The sequence below is a fragment of the Myxocyprinus asiaticus genome, chromosome 31, assembly GCF_019703515.2.
Source record: "Myxocyprinus asiaticus isolate MX2 ecotype Aquarium Trade chromosome 31, UBuf_Myxa_2, whole genome shotgun sequence".
NCBI lineage: Eukaryota > Metazoa > Chordata > Actinopteri > Cypriniformes > Catostomidae > Myxocyprinus > Myxocyprinus asiaticus.
Window position 1 is genome coordinate 36745130 of NC_059374.1, and position 26653 is coordinate 36771782.

The following is a 26653-nucleotide window of genomic DNA, read 5'->3' on the forward strand; positions in this document are numbered from 1 at the left end:
AGTTAAGCTCAATCGACAGCATTTTGGCATAATGTTGATTAATTAAAATGGAAGTGAATGGGGCAAATTTTTGGAGGATGCTGTAAGTTGCTGTAAAGTTATTTAAATAGTTGATATTGCACCGGACTATTGTTCTAGGGTGATGAATTTCCAGTTATTTGTCACCGATGTTACATCATCATGGCAACAAAGTTATAAATTGGATATAACTTTACACAGAAAAGGTTAGTAAGTGATTTTACCACACTGTTGTTTACGTCTTGTGGCTATACTTTTGAAACAATGAGTATTTTAATGTTTACTGATAGGCCCCATTCACTTCCATTTTAAGTGCCTCACAGTAACCCGGATCTTTCCTTTTTTTACAGAAAAGGAGGGACAAATCGAAACTATTTTTTTGTTGTTGTAAATAACATTATGCTACAGTATGTTGTCAGTTAAGCTAAACTCGTGTTGAACCTGGAATATTCCTTTAACTTTCTTGCATTGTGTAAATAGTCAGTTTATAGTAAGTTAAGTTTCTGAGCTTGACCAGAGCTTTCATATGAAAGTCTGGTATACCCTTATTTAAAAAAAAAAAAAAATACTTCCTTAGATTACAACATAAACATATGACATTTTTACAGTTACAGAGTACAAAAAGTACTGCAGCACAGGCCATTAGCTAAGTTCTACTTAACCCAACTGATTCCAGAGTCATCTGCAGCTATGAGATAGATGTTATGATGGACTAATAAGTCAACAGCACAGATAGGCTTGATTTCTAGAAAAAGAAAAAAAAAAGGTGAAAGAAAGGGGAAAAAAAGTGAAAAAAAAAAGGCCAATCACAGATGACTGAAGTGTTAGGGGAGGGGCTGGCTAGAGTTTAGAGGTGACCGTGCTGTATCTCACCCACATGTAGGTTTTTCCTGGTCGATGGCACCTCTGGTTGTGGTTGCAGTCTGTGTTTCTGCGTCTCTGTGCACTTGTTCACCCCAGTATGCAGCCTCCAACTTGAGCGCATAGGTACGTCTTTGAAAGTTTCTGTGAGTCAGGTTCTTCTTTTCCATCCTCTTGTGTCATCTCTTTCTCTCTCTTTTTGTGTCTTTCCCACCGTCTCTCTCTATCTTCCCCTCCCCCATCACTTTGTGCTTTCTATATCTGGAAAAACATCTTTTGATTGCAAAAGCATCAGCGCAAGTGTCACAGACTGATTGTGCGTTGAGGTATTTAGGCCCGGAGAGGATGTGTCACTGCAGACAGGTTTTCCCCTGTTACTCATGGGCCTCTTTCTGCCTCTTTGTCTCTTTGTGGGCCTGACCGTTGGGCTTATGCAGTTTTTAAACTTATCACCTGCTTTTGAATTATTGGAAGTGTGCTTGTACATTTCTTCCTTACAGGTAGATGACATTTTGTTGATAGAGATCATAGAGGGTTTTGACCGAGGCTAAAGTCTGTTTTAGGACTGCAGTTTTTACATTTTATTACTGTAGCTTCATACGATGATTGGAAGAGTTCAATTTGGCGATGAGACAGAGCATAACCTATGTGTCATTTTAAATACTCTTACCTTTTAAACACTCAAGGGCCTGTACAGCAGTTAAGTCAATTGCATACTGTTTTACAGAAATTGCAGTCATTTCCTTAAAATTGTGATACAATTACATTGCGTCTTCAGTTTCATTCTACTGATTTTAACGCTAAACTGAGAATTCACCTGCACAAGGGCTTTTGAAGAAGTGCGCGAAGAAAGAGTAGGAACTGGTGATGACGATCTTTCGCTGCAACGCTCTTGACTGAGACAATTGCATAGCTAAACAAAAAAATGTAGCTTCTGTTTCAGAAATATAGTTTTGCAAAACTTTTGGAAGTCAAACTTTTGGAAGTTTTGATAAATTGAATTTTAAATGGTAACTGTACCATAATCATATAGCACCACGTTGACGTAGTTTCTGCTTCTGTGGCATTTCTAGTCTTTTCTAGTTGCTAGTGTAACGGCGGTCACAATAGTTACACATCATAGCATATGCAAGAATGTGTGCGAATATTTCTTTCGTTGCATATGCTGAATATACTTCTATATGCATTTTTTACTGAGATTATTTGTAGAAAAGCAGTTTTGATTCCGATTTACATACAAAAACCTTTGTAAAGCAAACACTTAAAGTAGGTCCGTTCAGGCTGGTGGTCTTGGCAATGGTCAGTTATCTGTAAATGAAGGCAGTAAATTATTTATGCACCTTTTCTAGGCAGTGGTCATGGTATATTGTTCTAGATTTACAGCGTAGCTTTAATACAGACTCACTATGTAAAATGGCTAAAAGTTTTCTTATAAGCTAATATGAACAAAGCTGTAATAAACAAAAAGAAGTCTGTTTGTAGAAAAGAGTATTCTGTGTTTATAGTTATTTGATTCCAGAATACCTGAATTGTGAAAGCAGGAAAATTACTCCTTATGTGTGTCCCAATCATAGTGGAACTGGGACGATTATGAAAAAGCATACAGCGTAGATTTTGTACATTAATGACTAACAAATATTTAATAAAGAACTATGATATGTTAATATTGCAATATCAAACATTGCTCATCACACTTTTATTTTCTCTCTCTCTTTAGAAAAATGAGCACACACAAGCTAATGCTACAAACAAAGCCGTAAAGAACCAAACAAGAAATATTTTACTGTTTCTGGGTTTAGAACACCTGAATTGTGAAAGCGGGGACTGGAAACTACCCCTCATGTGTGTCGTGTCCCAACCGTTGTGAAATTAGGACAGTAATTTATAAAAAAGTGTAAAGCGTAGCTTTAGGACAGTAAGGTGACAAATTAATATTTAATACAGTAATATTACACTCTACAATATTAATATTTCAACATGAAACATTGCTCATCAGACTCTTTTCTCCTCAGAACAATTTGCACACACAAGCTAATGCTACAAAGCCGTAAAGGACCAAAGAAAAATCTTTGACTGTTTGTAGTCAATCTGTGTCTAGTTAGAAATTGGGAATTGGAAACCACACTTTATGGGTGATAACTCCCATCAGTTCTGAAATTAGGGCAGTTATGAAACAGTGAGTGTAGCTTTAGTTCAGTACTATGATGAAATAATATTTAATAGAGTAATATGACTCACAACACTAGACTATATTATAACATGACTCAGATTATTTTTGTATTTAATTTTTTCAATTAAAGTGGCAACAAGGGCTTTTAAATAATGTACTTTATTGCTATGCATTTAAAAATGGTTTACTATGCTTTATCCAGTAAAAAGGAAGCTTAAAGACATTTTGGTTTTTAAATCATTTCAATCAAAAACTGGTGACACAACTGCTTATGTCTGTGGCATTACAGGTATTAGAAGTGAAATTCTGTTTTGTTCTAAAATTTTAAAATTTTACATTTCTATTGTTGAGGGACACCATTTGCCACCGCAAATGAAGAATAACCCTAATACTATTAACAAAGATGTAAATGACCAATGAAGTCTGTTTTATGTTTGTGGCCAAGTATATTTGGAGTTATATATTATAAGTAATATGGTTGCAGAACTCCACAAAGTAATATGACTAAATAAAATTGAAATATGACTCACTAGTCTATTAATATTGTCATATTAAACATGACTCGCCGTAATTTTCTTTATTTATTAAAAAAAAATGTGCACACACAGGCTAATGCTGCAAAGCAAACTGTAAAGGACTAAAGAAGGAATTGTGAATTGTGAAGTATATGTCCGTTATAATATTCCACTTTTGATGTATTTCAATAATTTTGAGTGTATGTGATGTGTGTGTGTGTGTGTGTATGTGATGTGTGTGTGTGTGTGTGTGTGTGTGTGTGTGTGTGTGTGTGTGTGTGTGTGTGTCACTTTAAGCCAGTTTTGCATCAATTCTTGTAATTAGAACATTCAGCATCGTCATTTCAGTACAGCATTTTCCATCACAATCCGTCATCGTTGCGTCTGTGCTGAGGGGGAGTGATTGTATCAGCGATTTATTTGTACAGGCATTTGATACTCTTCGACTTTCTTTTTGCCTAATCGAAAGAATGATAAAGAAACAAGTAGTGTTAATATTTTTAGGCTGCTTTTAATCACTTATAGAAATATGAGAGACTTGCGTCAGTGTTATACTATGTTCTGTCAAAAGGGGCCCATTGTCTTTTAACAAAATCTATTAAGCATTTTTTTATCAGGATTGTCAGCATGTATGTTTTTTACAGTACTTTTCAATGTAGATTTTGTAACTGCATTCTTTGCACGGGCCCACATTAGCATTTTCTGTGCAATTGCAAGGAATCCGAATGCTTCCGAGAGTTCTTCTCAGTTCTGTGACGTTCTGCGCAATAATAAAGCACAGCACCAGACACCACATCACACTGCTACTACAGTAGATGCATATCTAAACCAACCTACTGTATGACTTTGATACTGTTGTTGTTGATCAAACAAACTTGAAATCTTACGAGCCTCAGCTTACCAGCATTAGTCACAGTTTCATATTCTGAGGAGCAGAATTTCAAAACTGATGCAAAATGCAAAAGGCCCTCACATGGCCAGACATGGCCGCCTTCACCCTCTGGTGTACTCAGACCATGGCGACCTTCACCCTCTGGTGTACTCAGACCATGGGCGCCTGCGGGATTTAATCTGAGGGTACGTGCAGGAGTCTGCCTCAAGGTCTGCACGGGCCTTAAAATGAAACTCGAACCCAAGACCATGTGGCCCGACCCTACCCGGCTCGAACGATACTGTCAGATTTTAAGCCCAAACCCGACCTGAACCCGAAATTGCTTAATATCTCATTTCTTCTCCTAGTATCTTCTCCAAGTATAGCTGTATTTTATGTAAGCATATTGGCAACATCCGTAACACTACTGAAACCGTAAACAAATACAGTTTTACTGTTACTGTTTATTTGTTGAAACTTCACCTGGGTAGGGTTGCACCAGCTGTGCGTAAGGTCTCACTTATGTTGGGACGTAATGTACACACTAAGGGCTTAGTAACTACTAGTAACTAGTAACTAGTTCAGTGCTTAATTGGGTTGCACCACCTGTTCTTAAGACAAGACTTAGCATAACTAGTAGATCCTAAGCTCTCCGTAAAGTGATGCGTAGTCGCATAATATGACGTTTACCAGTATTGATCCAATAAACAGCCTTCAGATTTGTGCACAGAAGTGTTAAAAAGTCGTGAATTTCAATTTGATCTTGTTACGGTTGATGTTCAAACCTTGTTTGCTCACGTAACTGTCAACTGTAATAAATTATATCCCCATTGAAATACGACACGTAATAAAACAAGATTTCATTAATGGTATATTTAGCCTATGTAAATAACAATATTTAATAACTGTATCTAAAATGATTAAGGGGCAATAAATAAATAAATAAATACTAATACAACAGGCTGGAAAAATAGACATTTATTCATTATATATTTAGTATATGTTGAAACTTTACCCCGTGCTGCGTACACAGGAAAGTGCAAACTTAGATCAGTTTCATGCTAAAGAAGTTTTTTACATAATGTGTTCTCCCGTAAATGTAAACGAGTGTAAATGCCAACACCATATATGTCGAAAGGTCTTAAGCCTGTCAACTAAACATGAGCTCATTGATGTCTTTAAATGAGTCTGCTTTCTTATTCCAACCGTTACTCCTGGTTGGAGGCTTCCATAAATATTTAGTTTATACGTATGGTTAGGTCCTACCTAAGTTTAATGGTGCAATGCTCACATATTTAGTAGTGTGTAAATTGTGACTTAGTGCCCATTTACGCCACAACTAGGCTAAGTTGTAACTTACGTATAGCTGGTGCAACCGAGAACAATCTGGAATAATATGAAACAATGCAACAGTCCCCTCTATGCAGCCTGAACTTGTTCAGATTGTTGAATCTTTGTGACAACTGCGCTAAAAACAATCTAGACGCAGCACAAAGAATGAAACAGAGCGCAGGTGTCTCGATATGCATTTTTGAAAATGTGAAGTTCTTTTTAACTTGAAATGGTGTTTAAACAGTGCCGGTTCTGTGCGAGACGCTGAAGAAAAAGCGAGATGCGGTGCAAATGTCAAAGAAATTCTTCCAGCAAGTGTTTAAACAATGGGAAAACAGAACAGACGCACGCAAAAACACGTTCAGTGTGAACGGCCAATTACTCGTCCGTTCGCACGTGTCTGTGAGTGAGAGCACATGCGCGAAACAAAACCGATTCTCAGGTCCCGTCGGGCCTGGGTGGGGTTGCAGACCTCTAAATCTACCTAAATGCTCCCCTGTGAGAAAAACAACACCAAAGCGTTCAATTCTGGTGACTTTGAGATAAGCATTTATTTACGAGTATGAGTAGCATACATGTCAGGGTCAGTGTTGCCAACTAGTTTCAATGGAAAGTAGCTAAAGCCTGCTCGAAAAGTCGCTAAATGTCGCTAGATGATGTCATACGCTAGTTAGCATATTCGTGACGTAATCGCGTCTCATTTGCATTTTGCATAGTGTCTGCCCTTTGCATGTGTTTGCTTCTCTGTGCTTACCGTACATACTGTAATACCCTATTAATTCCCTATATCTATCAATCACAAAAAGTCGCTAGATTTGTCGCTAGGCACTTTTTGAATAAAAGTAGCTAAAGAGGTCTGAAAAGTCTCTAAATCTAGCGACAAAATTGCTAAGTTGGCAACACTGGTCAGGGTCATTTCTAGACTCAGGCGAACTAGGCAGTCGCCAAAGAGGAGGCCTCTGCCATACCACATAACCCCCGATGAGGGCGCAAGTATGGTCCGAAACAGCCCTGATTCATGTAACTATTGGCTAAAGCATTTCTTCCAGTAACCGTTCAGACAGACGGCTTTTCGTGCTAAAAAAGCAAAATGCACCACAACGAATAGAGCAGAATGCAGGTATCTCGAGACGTGTTTTTATCAGTTGAAGTTCATTTTAACTTGACACAGCATCTATAAATGCAGCACTCCCATGAGAGATGCTAAAAACACAGTGAAATGTGACGCAGTTGTCAAAAGACATCCATCTAGCGAATGTTTACATGGAAAACGATTTAAAAACAGCGTGAGCGGACGCAAAAACAAGTTCAGTTTGAACAGCCTCTTGATGACATGACACAGCACTAGCTGAAGGTTCTCAAAGTTACCTCTCAAAAAGACAGCCTTCTGTTTCAGTTGACTGTAGGTGAATTTACACTGTATCCAGCGCTGTTTTACTGTGTGAGAAACCGCTCCATATGATTCAGTGAGAGAGCGCACTAAACGAGTTGTACTGAATCACGAATAGATTCAGACCATTTTGCAAGCCTGTTTGGCCAATTCACTAAAAAGAACCGACTCAAAAGAATTATTCATTCGCAAATTGGCCATTGCTAGTTCTTTTAAACAGCCAACAGAAATACGGGACACATTTCATGATTGCTGAAATATTCTGAGAGTAAATCTTTCTCAGGTTAGACGGAGCACTCATGGTACGCACTGTGCGTATGGCCGTACAGCTGCAGGAGCCTCTGACTCAAACAATGCAATTCCAGTTCATAGTTGAATGCATTCTGAGATAGATATGATTAAACATCGTCAGACTTTCATTTTGTGAATTAGATTGTCTGATGGCTGAAAGTAGGTTAGAGGTGTTGTGACACCAATGAGAAAAGAAAAAAAATACTATTAATCTGAATACATCTTTCACTCTGATATTCAGTGTAATAACATAGTATGTTTATGTCTTTGGCCTTATCGATCTTTAAATCTTTCTTTCGATCAATCATTCTAAAAGTAATTTGCTCTCTTATATATATATTTAATAATGGTTTTGATTAAAGCCTGGTAGCATTTAAAAAGGCAACAATACAGGTTACGGTTAAACTATTATATTGTTGGGTTTAGAGAAACTCTTCTTTTCGAGGGGTTTAAAATGTCTAAAAATCAATATAGGCCTACTGGTAATCTAGAAATCGATAATCAATAATAATCTGAGGTTGCAAAATGAGAATAATCCACAAATATGTATTTTTTATGATTTATTTGACTTAATAAGGGTCTATTTTATTTAGAAATCCAACCGGGGCTTCAGAATGACTAGACATAAAAATAAAAACGGAATGGCATGAAGTGTGCATTTTGTGTTCATCGTATTCTTGATGTAAAGATGTTTTTTTATTTTTTTATTTTATATATGTCTGCAACGTACCAATTGTACTCCTCATAATTGTAAATTAACTGGTTATCCATTAGTTAAATTCAGATGTCAAGTGATTTTGCATTATAACATATTTGTAAAATTGTGATGTAGTTGTGATAGAATGTATGTTTTTTCTATTAATTTAGCAGAATTACGTACATTTTTCATTTTGAGTGTTAATATAATTTTACCATTCTAATTTTGTGTTTCAACAGTTTTCTAATACATTTAACAAAATTTGCTGTTTTTAAAGTGGTTACGTCATTCTGAGAGTTAATGTAGTTTGATTGTAATAGAATTTTGCGTTTTAATCATTTTCTAATACATTTAGCAGAATTTGCTCTTTATAAAGGTTACATCATTTGTCGTTTTGAGTATAGGTTTCATGTAATTTATGCAAACAATTTTTCCTTCAACAAGAGTTTCTTAAGGAGTTCAAATGATAAGGTTTTGCCATCAGTGTTGTCATCATCTCTTTGTCTCTCCATTCTCTTTCACATTGACTATGATTCCACGTTTCCTATGAAAAGCTTAACCTTTGTTTTTTTTCCCCTCCGAAGGTTGAAATGAGATTTCTTATCACAACACCAAACCCAATCACCTCACTCCATCTGCGACTTTTACTCTTCATTTTTCCCATCTCCATTTTTGAGCGAAGATGATCCGCATCTATAACCCTCACCACGTACCTCTTCTACTTCAGACAGAGCAGCTTCGCCAAGCAGGGACCCTTTGTGACACTCTTCTCACTGTGGAGGGACTTTCGTTTAAAGCACATGCTCTTATACTAGCTTTGGCTAGCAAACGACTAAAGCATCAGTTAATGAATCAACATGGTCCTGGTCCAGGGTATAGCTGCGCTATAGATAGCATCTCTCCCCATACCCTTAAACAGATCCTAGACTATGTGTACAGCGAGTCAGTGGAGGTGCCCAAAGATGACATGGAGGAGCTTTTAAGGGGCGCTCAGTACCTGGAAGTTGAGTCTTTGGTGGAGCAGTGTGAAGCACAACTCAGGGGCCCAGAGTCTCTTAATAAAGTGGACGAGAAAGGAGTTGAAAATATTGAACGGAAACTCATTTCACTCAAAGATGACAAAATGCACAAGGACTCTCATTTGTCAAAAAGATGCCACCCTTTGGATGAAGACCTTTATGATTGTTCTGTAGAAGAAAAAAGTTCTCCAACCAATAAAGATCCAAGGAACCATAAAGAGTCACCTAATATCACTAGTTCTCCTCCACAGAAGAAAAGCTTCTCTCCTGTGTCTCCTCTGCCTCCTATGTCCTCCAGAGAATCCAGGATCTCCTCTTGCTCTCCATCTCCCTCTGCTCGTCTCTGTTGGCCCCCAGTCAGCCCTTCTCAAAGTATGGTGTTCAACTGTAGAGAAATCATGACCTTCCACTCCCTCCGAGCTTCCCAGCACGTATTGGCGTACCCCTACCCTATGCCCATGTATCCTATCCTCCATCGCTCGCTCCAGCCCCAGATGTCCTCTTCACTTATGGGTTACACAGGGTTGCTTCACCCTTATCACCCACTCATACACTCTCCTCCACTGACTCAGGACAGTCCCTTAATTTCTGGTCCAAGACCAAAGAACACCTCTATCAATGCAGCTTTAACAGGTTCCAGGCCAGACAATCAAGAGAGGTAAGATTCTAAGCATTGACAAATATAATTTATAGTTCATAAGAGGCCTAGGCAGGGCTCAACAATGAGTTTTTCTGTGGGCCCAGTCGGGCCAGTAGTTCTGAAAAATAATGCCTTTTATTTTTAGTAGGGCTGTCGTTTTAACACATACAGTAAATGTAGTGTGATTAATTACAGTACTGTGCAAATGTTTTAGGCACTTGTGAAAAATGTTGCATAGTGAGGATGTCTTCAAAAATAACGACATAAATAGTTTTTATTTATCACTAAATGTCATACAAAGTCCAGTAAACATAAAAAAGCTAAATCAAAAGTGGGGGGCTTTGTGGGGGCCATGACATCTGTTGCAGGGCTCCCTGTTCTTCTATTCTAATCTTTTCTATTTGCAAAAGTAATGTTTGGGAGTCTAACATTAATATTTCCTATTGACACACTAAAGCTAAAGATATAAATAACCATCTTAAGACAAATGCTTTTGTGAAACAACGTATGTGCCTAAGACTTTTGCACAGTACTGTATATAAAAAATAAAGTGTTAAAAAACGTACAGAATTAATCATGCGTCTTCCTGACAAGCACAGAAATTCTGTAATAAAAGTATGTATTTTCCTACCATCTGAGCAATTCAAATTTCAATTGACAGCCCTAAAAATTTTTTCATTTTTATTTGTATAATTATAAAATTTGTTTTATTAAACATTGTTTTATTTTTATTTTTAAAATACAACATTTTACAACCAATAGTACATTTGATTTAAATAAATAAAAGGTTTTAATTTGTTATGTAGCTGGAACTTATTCAGCTGAAATGTAACTCCATAACAGCTATAAATTCGTGAGCGCAGTTTTGTTGGAAAATGATGACAGACGGGGCAAAACACTACTGTTTCATTTAGGGCTGCACAATCATCGAAACTCATGCATTTGTCTGGCAAAATAAAAGCTTGATGGTTTAGAACTCATTGGTTTAACTGAATCGCATAGCAATGCCCCATGCAAATTAAGATTTTATAATAGAAATGTATTACTATTGTATAATAATAATGATGATGATGATGATAAGAATAATCAGTATAACAATATGATATTATAATAATATAATATTTAATTTGTCTGGGTTCAAAGAAATTATGGTGATGAAAAGTGGGCTGAGACCCTATCACAAAGAGGACAAAAACATGACAGGTGCAGTATATGAATATGTTTTCTCTCTGTCTCTCCCTCTCTCTCTCTCTCTCTCTCTCTCTCTCTCTCTCTCTCTCTCTCTCTCTCTCTCTCTCTGTTTCCCTGTTTTATTTATTTGTTTGTTGTGGCTGAAGTGAAAAAGTCAGAGTTTGGTCATTTTTAAGAGAACTCAAGTGTGAACCCTATAAAAAAGTGTGGCCTCTAAGAAAAGTCTAAGAACGTGTGCAAAACATCACCAAATTTTGGTCAAAAGCGGGGGCGGACTTTTCCAGGTGGGCCAGCTGTGAAATGGAGCCGAACACCACATCTAATTTTTTATAACATAATTTTCAGCCACACTGTAGTCACCTAATTTCAGTGGATCACTATTAGCCCAGTGAACTAATTTTTCACTATTGCTGCAACTCACTTACAGTCATAAACAAAAGCGACCATCCTACAATCTTATTTTTACGTAACATTTTATATTTTCTGAACTTTTGCATTAACTAACTTTGCCTTAGTTATTAAATATTTTTGAAAGTGCAAGATAACCTACACTACTATGGTTTACGACTATGCAAATGAGTCATAATTTTGCATGTTTTATGTATTAGAATGAAACAAAGAGTTCGCAAACCTTCGGCTTTTAACTGTAAGGAGTACGAAGAACAAGGCAGTGGGGCATCAGTAATTGTACTCTATTATACTAAGTTTAGGACTGCAAGAGTTTCAAGATCTTTTTCATAAATGCTGTGTAGCATGCATGCTTATGTTTTAATAGCCAACTGTGCTTTTATCAATGTGCTTGTATATGTGTCCGTACATACCTAAATATGTGTGCATATACTGTGTGTTTGTGTGTGTGTGTTTGTGCATGTGTGTGCATGTGTGTGCATATGTGTCTATGAATGTGTCCTACTGTAGGAGAAATGCTTCTTTTTCTGTACTTTCCAACAGTCAAATTTTCCCCAAACCAGCCCCCTGTTCCACCCACATCAATTAACTTTATAAAAGCTTCATTAAAATTAGGGGAACTAATAACCGTCTCTGCACAGGGTGCAAAGGAATGAACTTAAGTGATCATAAATGCTATATTTAGTGTTATGAGTTAAATAATAATAATAAATTGAAGGTATGTAAAAGAATTATTTTGAGCAAAATTGTTATTTTGATCAATGACTGTGATTTGATGTAGACAGACATAAATAATGTACAGTACATAGTTAATCATCATAATGGTCTGTAGGTCACTATTTAAGTACTCTAAGTCATTTAAATCCATTTATATATATATATAGAGAGAGAGAGAGAGAGAGAGAGAGAGAGAGAGAGAGAGAGAAAGAGAGAGAAGCATAGAAACGCCATGTGAATCAGAGTATATACTGTACTGTAAATGCTGGATATGTCGTGGAGTGTTTTGGAACACAACACTTACTATCAGGGCCGAAACTTAGGGGAGCCCCCCGATTGTCCCCTACTTTACTAACAGCAAACATGAAAGCCAGCCATCTCCACCCCCGTGCAGGATGTTTTATTTCAGTCTCATTTTTAGGCAAAATCTGTTCCACTCCCAAACACATGCCCCATTCAAACACACAGCTTTATTCTGGTTTTTATTGTGTGCAAAAATGAAACAACTGAGAGAAGATGCCAAAGTATCCCTTTATCTTTTTTGGCATACAAATACAGAAAAACCACCCACACACTTGAAAACATCACATTTAAAGGTATATTCTGGGTTCAATACAAGTTAAGCTCAATCATCAGAATTTGTGGCATAATGTTGTTTAACCCAAAAATTTATTTTGACTGGTCCCTCCTTTTCTTTAAAAAACAAAAAACAAAAAACAAAAAATCGAGGCATTTACAATGGAAGTGAATGGGGGCCAATTTTTGGAGGGTTTCAAGGCAGAAATGTGAAGTTTATTATTTTATAAAACCACTTACATTAACGTTTTTATGGTCATTTTAGGGTTTTAGGGTTTATGGTTTTGCGACTTTATGTCAACAAAGTTTTAAAATTGGCTATAACTTTACACAGAAAAGGTTAATGAGTGATTTTAATCACACTAAAATCATGTTAGCACACATATTGTTTGTCTTGTGGCTATACTTTTAAAACAGTGAGTATTTTAACGTCTACAGATTGGGGACGAGTCAAAATAATTATTGTGGTAACCAACATTATGCCACAACTGTTGTCGATTGAGCTTAACTTGTATTGAACCTGGAATATTCCTTTAATAAGATCACACAATGTGTAACATCTAGAATGATGTGAAACCAACAAATGATTTAGATTCTGGTGAACATATTGATGCTCATTTGCCTTCATCTTTTTGGATCTAAATATTTTTCATTTATGCATTTGGCAGATGCTTTTATCCAAAGTGACTTACAGTGCACTTATAACATGGACAATCCCCATGCATGAAGCAACCTGGAGTTAAGTGTCCTTGCTTAAGGACACAATGGTGTTGGCTGTGGGGATTGAACCAGCACCCTTCTGCTTAGCAGTTCTGCGCTTTAGGCACTATGCCACCACTAGCAAACAATCAAATAAGCTTGCCACTTAAACTGTAGAAGCACTGCAGATTGCTTTCTCTGGTAGAGGAAACCATTGTTTGCTTGCTTTGTTTCCTGCTACGTGAACATAAAACACTTTTGTTCCTGCAGTTTTGCTACTTTTTTTGGACAAAAGGAGGTGATGTAATTCTAAATGGAGCTTCTTAACCACATGATAAAAATGAGTTTGGAACCCCATGCATTTGACAAGACTGAAAATAGCGTCAGTTTACCGCCTTGCGTTAACGAGTGTATGGTTACAGAACATGTGTAGATACACTTGACTGTATTTATGTTTCTCAGGATCTTTAAAACGATTTGATCTAAAAGCTGATGACAAAATTCTTGAAATAAGTTTTGTAGACAAATATACTGTTAATCATGCCTATGTATGCATGTCTATACAAAACCAAAAATTTTTTTGTATTATTATTGAAATGGATGTGTTGGACTGGATAGTGAAAGAAAAGCAGCTAAAAGTGCCCGGCGTGCATGGGAACTCAATACTGTTTAAAGCTTAGAGTGTGCCCAGAGAGTGAGCCGTAATCTAGGCTTTGAGGAAATACTTTGAAGAAGTTAAAATATAAGTTAGCTTTGATTTGTTTAAAAAAAACAATTTGGTCATTACATAATTCCCATACTTATTTTTTTGTTTTGAAACATTCCTATTATTCTTAATTATTTGAAAATAGTAACAATAAAGAATGAGTAGATGTGTACAAACTTAACAGGTTGTCTATATTTGACTTCGAGCTTGTAATATACACACATCTGTTCACATATATTCCTTATATATATATATATATATATATATATATATATATATATATATATATATACACACACACACACAGTACTATGCAAACATTTTAGGCACTTAAGGTGTTCACAAAAGCATTTGTCTTAAGATGGTTATTTATATTTTCAGCTTTTGTGTGTCAATAGGAAATATACATTTTAGACTCCCAAACATTTCTTTTGCAAATAGAATAGAATAGAATAGAAGAACAGGGAGCCCTGCAACAGATGGCATGGTCCCCACAGAGCTCCCCACCGCATATTGAGTCTATCTGGTTTACATATAGAGACAGAAGCAACTGAGACTGCTGAAATAGATAGAAGAACTGTGGCAAATTCTAAAGAAGCTTGGAAGATCCTATCTGCCAACAACCAAGAAAAACTGTGTCCAGGAGTACCTAGGAGAATTGGTGCTGTTTTAAAGGCAAATGTGGTCACATCGAATATTGATTTAGCTTTTATATGTTTACTGGACTTTGTATGACGTTAATTGACTATTTATGACATTATAAAATCTATTTTTGAAGACATCCTCACTATGCAAAATTTTTCACAAGTGCCTAAAACTTTTGCACAGTACTATATTTATATATAGTATCCTGCATAAACACTTGTGTGCAAATGCATTTGTATTGATGCATTTGCCACATCTCAAAAAGGAGATGAGCTGCAAACTTTTGTGCATGTGCAAGTGTGTGGGTTTCATACTGACCTTTACCTGTTGGTCAGAATAAGCTGTGGTCTGTCTCAGTTTAGCAGAATTGTAGCATGTGTAGAAATGAAGCCCTAGAAGTGTGACCAATCTGAAGGTGTTTATTAACCAGATCAAACAAGTGGTAAAATGACGTGTTTCATGCTCGATGACTCCGTTTGTCAAGTTTCTCAAGTTATTTGTCCATGAAGCAATTATCACCTTACTAGACATGGACATGTTTAAATAAAAATTAAAATGACAACATTTTCCACAGGAAGCCGAAGGTACAAGTGGAGAGGGAGTTATGCTGCAGACACTGTGGTAAACCAGCCCTGGAAAACCCCTGGAGGCCAGCGACTGAGTCATCATCACCATCAGGTAATATTTTGTCCACAAGCACACATGTGCATACATGCATATAAAGTATTTGGGCCCTTAAGTCACACTTAATAAATGTCTGAATGTCATTGTACTACATTACAAAATATCAATGTAAAGTGTCATTTATTTTACAGCAAGATATGTACCACAATCACACTTTTCAAGCAAAACAATTCCTGAAAAGCGAAGTTTGTCAAGTTGGAAATGATAAGATGATAGATATGTTTAAAATGAAGACAAAAAGTGGAACATGTCCATAATGTGATGAACTGCACTGTGTCCAGGGGAAGTGACTTCATACATCTACTAAAAATGAACTTGATGCTAGTTGATTAAAAAAGTGAAGTTATCTTTGAGAAAAGCTCTAGCATCATTTGTTTGCAGATTCATCTGGTTTTATATTTTGTTTTCTATTACAATGGCATTCATACATTTTTATGAGTGACTTCTCTCATCATTTACTCACCCTCATGCCACGGAAGAATATCTCAGCTCTGTCCATACAATGCGAGTGAATGGTGACCAAAACTTTGAAGCTCCAAAAAGCACATAAAGGCATCATAAAAGAAATCCATATGACTCCAGTGTTTTAATCGATGTCTTCTTAAGCTCCAATAGGTTTTGCGTGAGAACAGACAAAAATATAACTCCTTTTCACTATAAATCTTGACATCTTCGGTCTTCTTGGCGATCATGATTTCAAGCTCAATTACACTTCCTAATGCCATCTAGCACTCTGCGCATGCGTTAATGATGACAAAGTTTTCATTTTTGGGTGAACTATTCCTTTGTTGGTGTCCAATACTTTTTTTGGACCACTGAATGTACGAACACTTAAAATGACAAAGATTTTACACTTATCCTATCCTTTAAAGAAAACAAGCACTTGTGTACTCATACAGAAACTTACAGAAACACACACATACACACAACAAGAATGCACAGCTAAGCTGCAGATGTGCTTTGGGTGCATCTTACATTTTAAGTAGTTGAGCATATCCTTGAGTTTAGAGGAATATATGCATGCAACAGGATGTAAATTTTGTGTATGTTATTTCAAAGCACGGAAAGCAAGCTACTGTACAGATGCTGTCCGTTGCCTCCCTTCCACTGACAGCAGTTAAACAAAGGACTATAGGTGTTGAGGAGGCAGGCAGATATGTAATATCATATTAAAGATCTGATTCCTTTGAAATCAATTAACTTGATGCACAAAACAACTCTATTAAAGGAATAGTTCACCCAAAAATGAAAATTCTCTCATTCTCTCACCCACATGCCATCACAGATGTGTATGACTTCCTTTCTTCTGCAGAACACAAATGAAGATATTTTTAGAATAATATTTCAGCTTTGTAGGTCCATACAATGCAAGTCAACAGGGTCCAAAACTTCAAAGCTCAAAAAAGCACATAAAAGCAGCTTAAAAGTAATCCATAAAACTCCAGTGGTTTAATCCATGTCTTCAGAAGTGATATGATAGGTGTGGTTGAGAAACAGATCTATATTTAAGTCTTTTTACTATAAATTCTCCTTCCTTCCCAGTCGGTGGCGATATGCACGAAGAATGCAAATCACCAAAAACAAAAGAAGAACTCTTAGGAGAGAATAGCACTTAGAAGGGGTTGTTTAAGGCATTTATAGTAAAAAAAAAAAAAAAGGATCTGTTTCTCACCCACACCAATCATATCGCTTCTGAAAACATGGATTTAACCACTGGAGTCATAGGAATTACTTTTAAGCTGAATTCATGTGCTTTTTGGGGTTACAAAGATTTGGTCGCCATTGATTCGCATTGTATGGACCTACAGAGCTGAGATATTTTCTACAAATCTTCGTTGGTGTTCTGCGGAAGAAAGTTAGTTTGCTGAAACCAACTTTTCTATAAAAAAAGTTAATTATCAATATACATTATCTATTGTTTTATAATGTAAAACTTAAAGCTGATGTCATTTTTGCACCTCCAGTGTCACCAAACGGAATTGCAAAAATAACAATTGTTTTCAAACAGGTTTCACAAACATTTTCTCATCAGATATTGGTCAGACAAAGAAATAGTCCAACTGAAAAAGACAGTGTGGTTGTGTTGGGTTGTTTGGAATGCACCACATCCTGACTAGCCCAACATAACAATTTTGGTTTGAAAGTGCCACAGTGTTTACACTTTTCAGCTTTAAACTTAAAATGTTTTGCATCAAAAGTGTGCTATCGACCTTTAAAATAAATGCCGGTTTCAAATTTCTTGTCTAATGCAGCTTAAGCATCCAAAAACTGAGGGTCCCTGTATCTTTCATAGCATTACAAAATATTTAAATATGCTATAATTTCTTTGTAGAATACATATGTGAGAATAGAGATTGTGCTTTGTCCTAGTTCACATAATGTTCTCTGTGTGAAATGTACAAACACATATATGAGTGACCCTTTATCTGTTCTAAACTGGGCTGTGAGGCTGTGTGCGAGAAAAAACTGTGGCTTCTAAGTCGTGGTGCATCAGCACAGTCCTGCGGTCGATTGCCTTGGTGCTTCATGGTGGTTTGTATACAGTACCAAGGGAGAAGTGTTGAGTTGTTCTTTTTTTTCTATCCTGACTGGGGTTAGAGTTTTGCTTTTTATGTGTGCGAGTGTGCGTGTGCCTTTTTGTGTGCTTGTCTGAGCGTTTTGGGGTTGGCATTTTGGTTTTGCTATACAGTGGCCCCAAAAAGGACTTCGATTCTTAACCACTTACACTCTGCAGTGGAAAACAGTGGGGCAGAGCCAGTAGTGTTATAAGTTTACGATTAAAATGTAAAAGTCCCTGGAATCATTACCATAAAAAAATCAGTTCGCCGTTTCAAAAATATAGCCACAAGATGTAAACAATATGCATGTTAACATGATTTTATAGTGATAAAATCGCTTTCTAACCTTTTCTGTGTAACGTTTTTCCCATTTATAACTTTATTGCACAAAACAACGTAAATCCGTAAACCTGTAATCTCGCAAAAATCAACGTACTTTACAGCTCAAATAATACAATAATAATAATAAAGCTTTAACAGAAGAATTCACGTAAGTGATTTTTTAAAATGATACATTTCACATTTCTGCCTTTAAACCCTCCAAAAATTGGCCCCATTGTAAGTGCCTCACTGTAATCTCAGTTTTTGCTTTTTTAAAGAAAGGAGGTACAAGTTAAAATACAGTTTGGTTGGAATCAGCATTATGCCGCAAATGCTGTCGATAGAGCTTAACGTGTATTGATCCCGGAATATTCCTTTAAGAAGAAAATTAAGATTAATGATCTTTTATCATTTATTAAAATGCCAATTTTGTTATAATTTTTAGCATGGCTTCAGCATCAAAACTTTTTGGGGCAACTGTATCATATACATATATTGAATCGTTAGATATGAGAGTCACATTCACTAGTATTTTCACCTGGTTAGGAAGAGATTTTTTGAAAAAAGTGCAAAAGACACCTAAAATCCCCATTTTTAGAATGGTTGCCGTTTTAAACAGAAAACTTGTGCTGTGAAGTGTGTAACTGTGCTGCATCCTGGGTAAGAGAAAGAGTGCGGGGTATGTGCACCGTATATGATTTTTGTTGTTTTGATGGTATTATTGCTGTATTTCCAACTGCAGCTTACTGTAGATACTGCTTACAGTATGTTGCTATCAATTTTGTTGTTTTTACAGTATTATTGCTGTATTTTCCACCATGCCTTACTGTAGAAACTGTTTACAGTACGTTACTGTCATAAAACATCTTTAGCAGTTTATAATCATTTTTTCAAATGACAATGAAGATCTGCATGTAATCTTCAACATGTAGCTTTGTAACGCAAAAGTTATTAAGCATTGAAGTTAGCACTTACAAGTTTTGAAGTACTAAGTAACCAAATTACCTTGTCTGTGAACAAATGTTGTTGTATTTACACCTGTCGAATGTTTATGTGTGTAGTCATAATTTACATTTATGAATAACATTTATGTGGTATTTGAGTTGTCACTGTGTAATAAATGCTCTGTTTGCACAAGGGCCTCAATTGTTTCATATTTTTTTCCCTTGTAATAGATAGAAAATTGTTACTCCGGTATGGACACTGCAATTTAATATTCAACATACTAACAACTAAAAATCCTAATAATAACATACTAATTTTACTGTACGGCTAATATAATGTATTTTAATATACGTCATACAAACAACTACCGTAATTAAGTACAGCACATACTGTAAATCATTATATAGTATGCTGTAAACTACTGTAGATAGTTTTACAGCAATTTTACTGTGGTATGGAATACAGCAGCGAGCTGGCTATTTGTTGCCTGTAAGTTACTGTTGATTTTACATTACATTTTTTACAGTGTGGGAATGTGTGGGTGAATACATGCGCATCTGTCAAGTGCTTGTGTGATTATGTGGTCATGTTTGTGTCTTTGCTTTTGTTTAGAAGTGTAAACTTACACAACGTTGCATGTGTCCATTTGATTGTCACAAACGAGTTCTTAGCGAATATAAAGGCAAAAAGTGTTAACCATGCTTTTTTCACATTTTGAGCTTTATAGGGGAGGATGTGGTGTGTGTGTGTGTGTGTGTGTGTGTGTGTGTGTGTGTGTGTGTGTGTGTGTGTGTGTGTGTGTGGACAGGGACAGCTACAAACTAGGCCGCACAGCAAGAGAGAGTTGCCACAGGATGTGTTTATTTAAAATTGGGCCCCTCGGCTGCTCACAACCAAAGCTCACGTCACTTTTAGTTTTGACCATAAATCACTTTTCCATCCATTGTCATTGGCATTGTTTTGCATTTAGACAAATAAACTCCTTTATTACAAATTCCTATGTTATGTGCACAGAACAGGCAATTTAACAGATCAAACAGCTGTAGATTCGCAATCATGGTATGTTTTATATATATATATATATATATATATATATATATATATATGTTTCCTTTGGTCTCTCCAGACATCACAACATCAGGCAAGCTACTGTTTTTGGTGCTGCTCAATCCTCATTCAAACACTGATGTCTATTCATTGAACTGTGTCAAGATGATTGTGACAAAAATGTATTATCTAAGCAGTTGGGTCCAAAAAATCTGAGACTACATAAAAAAATCTGGAAATAAAACAGAAAAGTTACACTCTCAGGAAAAAGGTACCATTAGGTACAAGGGCTGTCACTGGGACTTTTTTTGTACCTCTAGTTAATCTTTATAACTAGATTTAGATACATAGTTATACCCTATGGACCTAATGTGTTCCTTTTAAAGGTACATTTGTATGTTTGTTCTTCTGTAAACAAACAAACAAACAAAAAAACTTACATTTTCATATTTTTAAGGGTACAACTATGCACCCAAAATAAGGGTACCACCAAAGTGGCAGCTTTGTACCTTTTCTTCTGAGAGTGACTGATGGAAAATGAAGAACTACTTAGGATTCTGCACTACTTCTAGGTCTTTTGAAAAATAATGACATTTAAGCAAGTTTGTTGAACATGAGCATGTAGACTCTGTTGTACAAAAGTCAGATTTGTCTGAGACCTCATAGCAATTCTGGGATTATTTTTTTTTAAACCTGGAATAAACACAGTTTTATGATTCTGAAAATATAAAGAAAAGATAAGAAGTAAAATGAATGAGAAATGTTTAAGATTCTGCACTATATCTAGGTCACCAATCAAATGTAAGCAAACGTAAACTAAAACACTAATCAAAGATAAGCAAAAAAAAAAATGCAAAATAGAAGCATTTTCACTAGGCGTCTCAGACTTTGAGATCCCAGTGTTTATTTGTATCAGTTTCTTTGGCATTGTTCATTGCGTTAAGTTTTGCAAGCTTGTGAGTGTCATTGGCATATCCCCACACATAACAAAAAAAAACAAAAGACTTTTAACATGTGGTTAATTGCTGTTTTAGCAGGATGGAACAATCATCATCATCAACACATTAGCCAACACTTAGACAATTTTAAATACATTTGAGCAGCTTTCTTTTAAAGCGCAAACAAAACTGTTTTGGCCTGAGACTTTAGTGACCATGATAATGGTGAGGTAGTTTTAGTGCATACTAATTTTTTAGGTTACCAAACGATGCTAAACCTTTTCCTAGAACTACATTTTCTGAGCCATTTTAATTGAGTACTTTAAAAAAACATTTAGGTGTCCTCGCCACAGGTGCAGTTATTAACATTAAAGGGATAGTTCACCCAAAAATGTTTTTGAAAAATATCTCAGCTCATATAGGCACCATAATAGTTATCCATATATTTCCAGTGGTTTAATCCATAACTTTAGAAGCAATATGAAAGGTGTCCGTGAGAAACAGATCAATATTTAAGTCCTTTTGTACTGTGAATCTCCACCTTCACTTTCTTCTTTTGCTTTTGGCGATTTGCATTATTTGTGCATATCGCAACCTACTGGGCAGAAAGGAGTATTTATTATAAAAAAGGACTTAAATAAAAAAATAAAAATAAAATAAAAAGTCATACACATGATGGGGGTGGTATGACTATTATCAACTTCTAAGAACAAACTTCTTTTTCAAAAATGTTTTGCTTTTCAGTGTGCTATTTTTCTATAGAATAAATGACACATGGTTTAATATTTTCTTATCAAATTCTAACGCTATACTGTATATGTTCGCAAAGTTCAAACATAGCTTTTGGCTTTAGAAAAACTGGTAATATTGTAATATGCAAACTTAGCTGTTTGTCTGTGGTATTATTCTGAAACTGCATTCAAATATGGTCTAACATGATAGCAACCAAATTTTCAGTAAGGTGCATTTATCCACAAGTTATTCACTTGCATTCTTTTTGTGTCAGGGGAGATGACCTTCAGGTGTAAGTTTTGTGGACGAGGCAGACGGGACAAGCGATCTCTGCGTTCGCTCAGAAGGGGTCTCGGGGGTGAGAAACCTTACCAGTGTAAACAGTGTAGCAAGAGGTTCAGCCTTAAACACCAGCTGGACACACACCACCGGGTACACACAGGTACATCTTACAGCATACGAGTCTATACTCCCTGGGAAATAAGAAAATCAATATGGTTTAGATAAAGACTAAACTGGACTTAACTGTTGTGTTTCATCTAGAAGTTGATTAGGTTGGATTTATTTGCACTATGACATGCATATATCCACTTTTTCCAGGAATCTCTGGAATACTTGATTCAGTTGCCGCATGTTTTGTGTAATGACTTCAGAACTGTTTATTTAAAGGAATATTTCACCCCAAAATTAAAATTCTCTCATTTTTGACTCAACATCATTCCATCTCAAACTTACACACAAATGAAGATATCTGATGTCAATTATGTGTTTTTGTTCATACAATGTAATTCAACGGGGTCCAAAACTTTTAAGCTCCAAAAAGGACATAAATGCAGCATAAAAGCAATCCATACGACTCGAGGGGTATGGATTACTTTTATGATGCCTTTAAGTTCTTTTAAGGGACCCCATTGACTTACATTGTATGAAAAAAATAAAAATCATCCTTCAAAACATCTTTGTTTGTGTTCCACACAAGAAAGAAAGTCATGAGTTTAAAATGGCATGAGGATGAGTAAATGATAAGAGAATTATAATTCTGGGGTGAACTATTCCTTTAACTTTTGTCCCAGGCAATCAGTTTCCTACATAGCTGTGCTAGTTTTACATCTCTCGTATAACTCACTGTCTTTACTTTTTCACAAAATATAATAAGTTCAACTTAAGTAGCTCTGTAGTAGTGAGGTTAATATACAGTCAGACGGTGACTATCGAAATATAAAGGCCTTCAGGGTGATAAACCTGATCAACCTGTCTGGGTTTATTTTGAAATAGTAACTGGCTCATTACATATCATGAACATGTTAACACTTTAACACTTGGGTTCAGTCTTCTCCGCTTTCTTCTGCAGGTGAGAAACCATTTGAGTGTAGACTGTGTGGCCAACGCTCACGTGATTATTCGGCTATGATTAAGCACTTGCGTACACATGGCGGTGCCACGCCCTACCAGTGCACCATATGTCTTGAGTTTTGTAGCAGTCTGGCAGCCATGCAGAAGCACCTGAAGAATCACCCCTCCCAAGACTTCCCACCAGACTGGAGCCTGAGCAGCACATATCTGTACAACAGCCACACCTGACCCTGGCATATGCATGTGGAGCCACTGGACGTTTGAGTTCATGAGGGTTAAAATGTGTAGATATAATTTCTTTCAACTTTTAAAACAAATTGTAAATTCTGAATACATTTTATGAATTTAATTGTTATATTTTAACATTTACACAGCCATTATACAAATATGATAATATATACATACTGTGTCTGTGTGTGTGTGTGTGTATGTATGTATATATATATATACACACACACACACACACACACACACACACACACACATTACAAATGACATTTACGCTAGTTATGGATGATTTCTTTGAGAAATGTAAGTTAGGTGAATATTTCATCCTCCAGTTACTATAATGCAGACTGTAGTATCATCACAATACCACAGAAAATGTATATTTATTTATCCAATGCTATTTGTACCATTTATCTAAGCACTCACTATGTGATCTATTTACACAAATATGCAATATTTTTATTAAAAGCATTACAATTAAAACAGTAATAGTTTGTCTGTGACTTCTCTGTTGCAGATTTCTTTGACGCTAGTAGCTTATTTTTAGCAGCACAGGAGCAGCAGAATGATCAAATAAAACTATATATAAATATGTAATCGAAACTCCAGCTGTATATGCAGCACACAGTTTATAGGCCCTGCGTTCCAAACGGGCTAAATCAGCCTCCGAAGGGCACTTCGAAGTGAAAACAATCATGATAGGCATGCTAAAAATTGCTTCAAAATGAATCTCCTATAAAAAATTCCTCAAAAGGTGTGTTCTGAATAATCTTTATTATTGAGCCCCACAACTTTCAGCCTTCCAAAGCTCTCACAGTGGATGGTAAAGTCTTTAAAGTGAATAGGGCATAGGCAGGGCTGGTTTCACTGGACATCAACTGGTGACCCACCCCAGTAAGTTACAAAACCTGAATTTAATGGATCCTGCATGGGTCACATTTTCTTTTAACTTGGTTTTCATGTATAAATGCATGTATCAAGTGACATTATTATTGTTGTTGATGTCAAAAACAAACTTTCTCTCCCCCCTTTTAAAAGTTGATGAGCATATATATTTATATGAGCCCATTATATTTGTTATCCAGTTTATTTCCTAATATTAAACATCATTCTAACAGAACATTGGCTATTAAACCGGAGGAAAACTTAATTCATAATTTGTCCACCAGTCTTGAAGGTCCTAAAGCCCTAATAATAATAATAATAATAATAATAAGAAGAAGAAGAAGAAGAAGAAGAAGATTTAGTAAACATTAAAAAAAAAACAATAATAATTGTTACCAAATGCCATATTTTCTGTTTAAAACACTAACTATACGATCCTTTTCAAACAAAGAAAACAATATGTTGGTATAAGTGTTAGCTTTGGCTATGAAATGGATTATTATTATTGCATTATTGCACTTAATGAAGTATTTCTGTGCAAACTGAATTCACTCTTAATTGGGATGTAAGGCTACTGTCAACCGCTTAATTCCTCGTTCAGTTCATGCCCCATTTTCTGTGCTGTGCGCTTGAAAGTCTTAAATAAAGTTGTACTATAAATAAAGTATCCCTATTTTCTAATTTGAGTGTTTTGTGTGGTAACCTAAATTCTCTATCTCCTGTTGACACTGAACATGGAAATTAAGAACAAGAAATCTGTCAAAATCTCTTAAATCTTTTTACCCTTTGTGCACTGTCAACAAACATTGGTTGGGTTTCCCAGATAACCTTGCAACTTAAGCCTTTGCATCATCATAACTGACATCATTTGCTATTTTACGATAGAGTAAGGCCTGTTTCCCAAACCAGCATGTATATTGCTCGGTACAAAGTAGAACTTAAGTGCTTCGTTACGGGAGCTGTCCGGTACAAATATGCTGATCGTCAGGATTTGTACGACTATTCTAAATTTGGCCAATTCGTATGATATCGTGCGACTGCGCTCGTTTCTAATACGCCACAATTACTTGCTTCTGTCACACACAACAGCATCCTATCATGTTTACACACTCTACTGATTGGTTAAGTTTAGATAAGGGGTTTGGGTAAGGGCATAATATTAATAAGAGTGTCCTTAACACCTGCAGAACTAGTGCTTACTTCCGCATTAAACATCCGGGAATTTGCATTTGATGGCGTCCTAGAGTTAAAGCGAACAACATTGTGCCAGACCATAGGAAATAGTCAAATTGTAAATTATGTACGAATTTTCCCGAGATCGTGTTGGTTATACTGTATTATGTGTCATGTACATTTACACCTATCAATTCACATGCGCAGACTACAGAGACTATCTATTGCTTTCATAGCGATTTTTTCCAACACTTTTTTTTTTATCCTCTGAAATAGTTTACAATGGCTTTCAGATAATCCAAATAAATTAATACAATTTATTTAAAGTCCCATTGTCTTTGATAAACAGTGAAAGATGAGAGAATGATAAATTGAAGTTGCACTTAATGGGCTTAAGATAAGTTCAAAGCTCTCTTTAATTTTCGAACGTTTTTATGAACTAATTAGATAACGATGCTTTTGGGAAATGTGCCTTAGAGGTTAAGTACTACTTAAGTGCTACTAACGTTATACTTAGTGCTTCGGGAAACCAAGCCATATAACAGTTTCCTTTTAAACAATTTAGGTACCTAGATGTGTGTGTGTGTGTGTATGTATATATGTATGTGTATATATATATATATATATATATATATATATATATATATATATATATATATATATATATATATATATATATATATAGGCTATATTATTTTGGGCATTTTGCCTTTATTTAAAGGATACTATAGAATATATACAGTATAAACTGCAAGTGAAAAATCCGCAGGTGGCTACAGGAACATTTAGTTTTCCAAATGGCCACTCGTGTGTTCAATATGATCAAGTGAAGTGTCAGGATATTTACTAAAGGTGTTAATTAATCGAACTTACTTCCTTTTCATCTGAAAAAAAAAAAATAAATAAAAAAAAATAAAAAAAAAAAACAGTTTAGTAACACACATAAAGGGTCGTTCAGACCGAAATCGTTTTGCGTTGAAAAAGTAAGACGCAGGTGTCTCGAGGCGCGCTTTTAAAAGTTGACGTTCTTTTTAACCTGACAC

General features: G+C 35.8%; 1 protein-coding gene across 2 annotated transcripts; it reads left to right on the plus strand.

Moving 5' to 3' along the window:
* The first annotated feature begins 875 nt into the window (after window positions 1–875).
* On the plus strand, window positions 876–25650 carry LOC127422496 (zinc finger and BTB domain-containing protein 16-like). 2 transcript variants are annotated; one of them, XM_051666059.1, is made up of 6 exons: window positions 876–1005; window positions 8730–9822; window positions 10948–11007; window positions 15321–15424; window positions 22246–22413; window positions 23323–25650. In XM_051666059.1, the coding sequence occupies exons 2-6, from the start codon at window positions 8828–8830 to the stop codon at window positions 23550–23552; spliced, it is 1557 nt and encodes a 518-aa protein (XP_051522019.1). In that variant the 5' UTR covers window positions 876–1005; window positions 8730–8827; the 3' UTR covers window positions 23553–25650. The 2 variants fall into 2 exon arrangements, with proteins under 2 accessions (XP_051522019.1, XP_051522020.1); XM_051666060.1 differs by lacking the exon at window positions 10948–11007.
* The last annotated feature ends 1003 nt before the right edge of the window (window positions 25651–26653 follow it).

Bases quoted from the DNA above. Each gene is read 5' to 3' on its own strand.
- LOC127422496 (XM_051666059.1), top strand. From the start codon at position 8,828: ATGATCCGCATCTATAACCCTCACCACGTACCTCTTCTACTTCAGACA. The intron at 9,823-10,947 runs GTAAGATTCTAA...CTGGGTTCAAAG, and splicing joins AGGCCAGACAATCAAGAGAG to AAATTATGGTGATGAAAAGT. The intron at 15,425-22,245 runs GTAATATTTTGT...TTTTTGTGTCAG, and splicing joins TGAGTCATCATCACCATCAG to GGGAGATGACCTTCAGGTGT.